Consider the following 4,971-nt stretch of genomic DNA (forward strand, 5'->3'; position numbering starts at 1 on the left):
TGGTCTAGCCAGCATGACGGTCTTGACTTCTTTCATGGGGGCTGGCTTCCCCAGATAATAGTGGATAATTAGTCCCAAAATTGAGAAAAAGACTTTCCTATAATCCAATTGGATAAAAAGTTCCTTCAGAACCTTAAAACAATTAAACAAACAAACAAAAACACACACGAGAGAGCCCGCTCAGTGTGCCAGCTTCACCTCAGCCTCAACAGAGTTCCCTTTCAGTTTCCCTCCAAGACTGCGTTCCCTCAGCAGGACCTGTGACACCAGCACTGAAGCAGCGAGAGACCCTCACTGGAGCTGTCTGGACTGAGCGTCCTCACACCTAAGCTGTCTCACAGCCAGCCGGTCCACACACAAGATGTATCACTAAAGCCTCCCCTCATTACTGTACCCCGAGAATTTCTGGGGGTACTGCCCTTGGTGGCCACCACCTTCAGTTGACAGTATTAAAGGGTGAGTGAAAGAATAAATGCATGAGAACTGAGTGCACGAGATTGACCCTTAGGGCCACCTGTACTTTCTGCACCCCTAATATCCTCGCCCTGCTGGCTTTCCTGCCTTTCCGAGCGCCCCCTGTCTGTCAGCAGCCCAAATCAGACTGCTAGGTCGGCTTAGCCAGCTTTCCCTCTCGGTAATAGGCGCCAAGTTGCTCCCGATGACTTCTGGGGAATGTAGTCTTTGGCTCTTGCTTGCGTTTCCTGTTGGCTTCGGCATTGAGACAGTCACAAAACTTCCTTAGGTCTCATAAGCTATCGCGATGGCATTGCATCTCGGGAATTGTAGTCCTCCGTTGACAGTTTCCGCTACAATCGGCGGCAAATGGAACGACAATTCCCACCATGCGCCGTGCTAAAAGTTCGCTTGGGGCTAGCCCGCGAACTTCTGGGAGATGTAGTTCTCAAACCTCACAGTTCCTTCCCTATCCTACAGAGCAGGCCGGCTCCGAGGACTACATTTCTCTATGAGCTCCCATTAGACCACGGCTCCCGGCCCCGGCAACCATTTTGTTCCGCCCAAGGAGCCCCTAAGATGGCGGCGGGGGAGACGGTGAAGGTTGCAGCTGGACCCTCCGGGCTCTAGCCCGCCGTCTCCCCGTCTCCCGGCGGCCAGCCCATGGCCTGGCAGAGGTCCGGACCATGGACCTCCGCACCGTCGTGTACAATGCCGCCCGCGACGGCAAGCTTCAGCTGCTTCAAAAGCTGCTCAGCGGCCGGAGCCGGGAGGAACTGGACGAGCTGACGGGCGAGGTGGCCGGCGAGGGGACGCCGCTGCTCATCGCCTCCCGCTACGGCCACCTGGACGTGGTCGAGTACCTGGTGGACCGGTGCGGCGCGAGCGTGGAGGCGAGCGGCTCGGTGCACTTCGATGGCGAGACCATCGAGGGTGCGCCGCCGCTGTGGGCTGCCTCAGCCGCCGGCCACCTGGACGTGGTGCAGAGCCTGCTGCGCCGCGGGGCCTCGGTGAACCGCACCACGCGCACCAACTCCACACCCCTGCGCGCCGCCTGCTTCGATGGGCACCTGGAAGTAGTGCGCTACCTGGTGGGCGAGCACCAGGCCGACCTGGAGGTGGCTAACCGGCACGGGCACACGTGCCTCATGATCTCCTGTTACAAGGGCCACCGTGAGATCGCCCGCTACCTGCTGGAGCAGGGCGCCCAGGTGAACCGACGCAGCGCCAAGGGTAACACCGCCCTGCATGACTGCGCCGAATCCGGCAGCCTGGAGATCCTGCAGCTGCTGCTCGGGTGCAACGCTCGCATGGAGCGCGATGGCTACGGCATGACCCCGTTGCTGGCAGCCAGTGTGACCGGCCACACCAACATCGTGGAATACCTTATCCAGGAGCAGCCGGCTGGGATGGAGGTGCAGCCAGGGCTGGCCCAAGAAGGTCCCTCCAGTCTGGGATGCGTGAAGTCCCAGGGGGCCAGCTGTGGCAGTTCCTCCCCAGAGGAACCACTCAGTGAAACTTATGAGAGCTGCTGCCCCACCAGCCGGGAAGCTGCTGTGGAAGCCTTGGAATTGCTGGGAGCCACGTATGTGGATAAGAAGCGTGATCTGCTTGGGGCCCTGAAACATTGGAGACGGGCTATGGAGCTGCGGCACCAGGGGGGCGAGTATCTGCCCAAACCAGAGCCCCCCCAGCTGGTTCTGGCCTATGATTATTCCAGGGAGGTGAACACTGCCGAGGAATTGGAAGCACTTATAACCGACCCAGATGAGATGCGCATGCAGGCCCTGTTGATCCGAGAGCGCATTCTGGGTCCCTCTCACCCAGACACTTCTTATTATATCCGTTATAGGGGTGCCGTGTATGCCGACTCAGGCAATTTTGAGCGCTGTATCCGCTTGTGGAAATATGCCCTAGACATGCAACAGAACAACTTGGAGCCTCTGAGCCCCATGACTGCCAGCAGCTTCCTTTCATTTGCTGAACTCTTCTCTTATGTACTTCAGGACCGGGCAGCCAAGGGCAGCCTGGGCACACAAATTGGCTTTGCTGATCTCATGGGGGTGCTCTGCAAGGGGGTCCGGGAAGTGGAACGGGCCCTGCAACTGCCCAAGGAGCCTGGGGACTCTGTCCAGTTCACCAAGGCCCTGGCCATCATCCTCCACCTGCTCTATCTGTTGGAGAAAGTGGAATGCACGCCCGAACAGGAGCATCTGAAGCATCAGACTGTCTACCGGCTGTTGAAGTGTGCCCCCCGGGGCAAGAATGGCTTCACTCCTTTGCACATGGCCGTGGACAAGGACACCACAAACGTGGGCCGATACCCAGTGGGCAGATTCCCCTCCCTCCAGGTGGTCAAGGTACTGCTTGACTGTGGGGCCGACCCAGACAGTCGGGACTTTGACAACAACACCCCGTTGCACATAGCTGCCCAGAACAATTGTCCAGGGATTATGAATGCCCTGATTGAAGCGGGGGCCCACATGGATGCCACCAATGCCTTCAAGAAAACAGCCTACGAACTGCTGGATGAGAAGCTGCTGGCTAAGAGCACCATCCAGCCCTTCAACTATGTAACCTTGCAGTGCCTTGCAGCCCGCACCCTGGACAAGAATAAAATCCCCTACAAAGGCTTCATCCCTGAGGAGCTGGAGGCTTTCATTGAACTGCACTGATAGGATTCTGAGAGGGGAGAAACCTGGAGAGGTGCCCACACCAGTCCTTGCCATCTCTTGGTGAGCACTTCAGGTGGCATGAATCAGGAAGAAGGGCTCTCCCAACTCCATGGCCTTTCACCTAGCAGAAAGTGGGGAAAGGAGTTAGCTATTGGTGCTAGAAGCCTTCAGGATCATGTGCTCAGAGAACTATCTTTCTCCAGGAGGACATGCACCCGTCCTTAATTGGGAGAAGATGCACTACTCTCTACACATCCCATCTGCCTGGGTCTAGGAAGATTTTGCTTCCTGAGAGGCAGAGGGATCAAAGCCATTGTTTTCCTATACTAGAAACAAGAAGAAACAGAAAATTGGGTCTGTCCTTCTTTGCCCCTTATGTGGCTGGATAAACCCAGCCACAAAATGCAGTGTTAGGAATGGGGGCTCCCAAAGTGGAAAGTTGGAGACTCAAGAAGCAAGACCATTTCTCACTTCTTACAGCACAGTTGCACCCCACTCCCTCCCACGTTGCCATAGTTGTCCCACACAGGCAGGACTCTGTTTAGGGTAGCCTGCTGCTTGCATAACTTGGGCTGGTTTGGTGTTCTGTTTATTTAGTAGGTGGGCAGGCTACAGGCATCACAGGAGATCTGAGGTTTTGCTGCCATATTTTTTTTTCTTAAGAATTTGAAATTTTCTTTTAAGACTTGATAGGATAATTTTGTGCACCAAGGGTTTTGTCATGCCTGAGATTGCCAAGGCCCTCAGGAGCAAGCTTTATTGTGTGAAGAATTTGGTGAAGGAGGTAGAAGACCGCAGTATCGGTTCCTAAAATGCAGGTGGCTATATGTTTCTTAAAACTTCACTCATTTGCCTTTTACTTGAGCCTCTCGTATTTCCATCCTCATTAGAGAAGTATTTTTTCTAAACAGGTTCAGGCCAGACGCCCAAGGAGCTGAGCTTGATGTGTTTCCCACTGAGTGAGAACTAGCAAGGTTGTTTTGGGGCTTGGTTTTTGACAGATTCTGAGTTAGAACTGAAGGCCATGTCAGCCCCACAAATCATACAAGTGCACAGTATTGTGGGTATAGCCACCCTAAGTGTCTCAGCTACTCTTAGCACCGCTCAGGTCTTCCTAAGGAAATCCTAAGTGCAGCATTAACTCCATAAATCAGCTGGATGAGACAGTGAATGCTGAGAGCTGAGATGATACAAAATCTTGGCTTTCCATCACTCAGGGTTTAAAGTGCCTGTGTTAGAGAACCTGCTGCAGGGAGGTTTTTCTTGGGTGGTACTGCTTATGCCCTGACAGGCAAAGGGGACTCTTCCTGGCCTATTTGAACAAGAGTGAATAGCAGAAGGGGACAGAAGCTCAGGTCACATTCAGGACAGCAGCATCCTTACCCCACACCTCTGCAGCCTTGTCAAGTGGCAGCTACACGGAGGCTTTGGACACCACAGCAGGTCCATGGATACTCTGCCCTCTGAGAAAACTAGGCCTCGTGTGGATTTGCAGTGTTACTAAGGATGTTGTTTATTCACAAGACCAGGTGGGAAACAGCACAGAATAAAGAAATGAGGCCATTAAATTGTGAGTCCTGATGCTGGTGTTTGTCATTAAAAAGAACATTAGAAGAAAACCACCCAACAGTTCCTTGCTGGGGTAGGTGGGGGAGAAGGGAGGAAAAGGGTGCCCCTGAGAGTAAAAGGCCATGGTGCCAGTCCACTTAAAGGAGATCCCCTCAGGCTGCCATCTCTAACGAGTTCTTTTTTAAATATATATATATATGTACATTTTATTGTTGATAGTATTACAGATACTTCCCATTTTACCCCTGCCCCTTACCTCTCTCCTCCCAGCCCC

At 53.8% G+C, this 4,971-nt stretch overlaps 1 protein-coding gene across 1 annotated transcript; it reads left to right on the top strand.

Moving 5' to 3' along the window:
* The first annotated feature begins 1,015 nt into the window (after positions 1-1,015).
* On the top strand, positions 1,016-4,734 carry FEM1A (fem-1 homolog A). The gene has a single exon (XM_080674525.1). The coding sequence runs from the start codon at positions 1,140-1,142 to the stop codon at positions 3,126-3,128; it is 1,989 nt and encodes a 662-aa protein (XP_080530651.1). The 5' UTR covers positions 1,016-1,139; the 3' UTR covers positions 3,129-4,734.
* The last annotated feature ends 237 nt before the right edge of the window (positions 4,735-4,971 follow it).

This window comes from Plecotus auritus, assembly GCF_963455305.1.
Source record: "Plecotus auritus genome assembly, chromosome: 6".
Classification (NCBI taxonomy): domain Eukaryota; kingdom Metazoa; phylum Chordata; class Mammalia; order Chiroptera; family Vespertilionidae; genus Plecotus; species Plecotus auritus.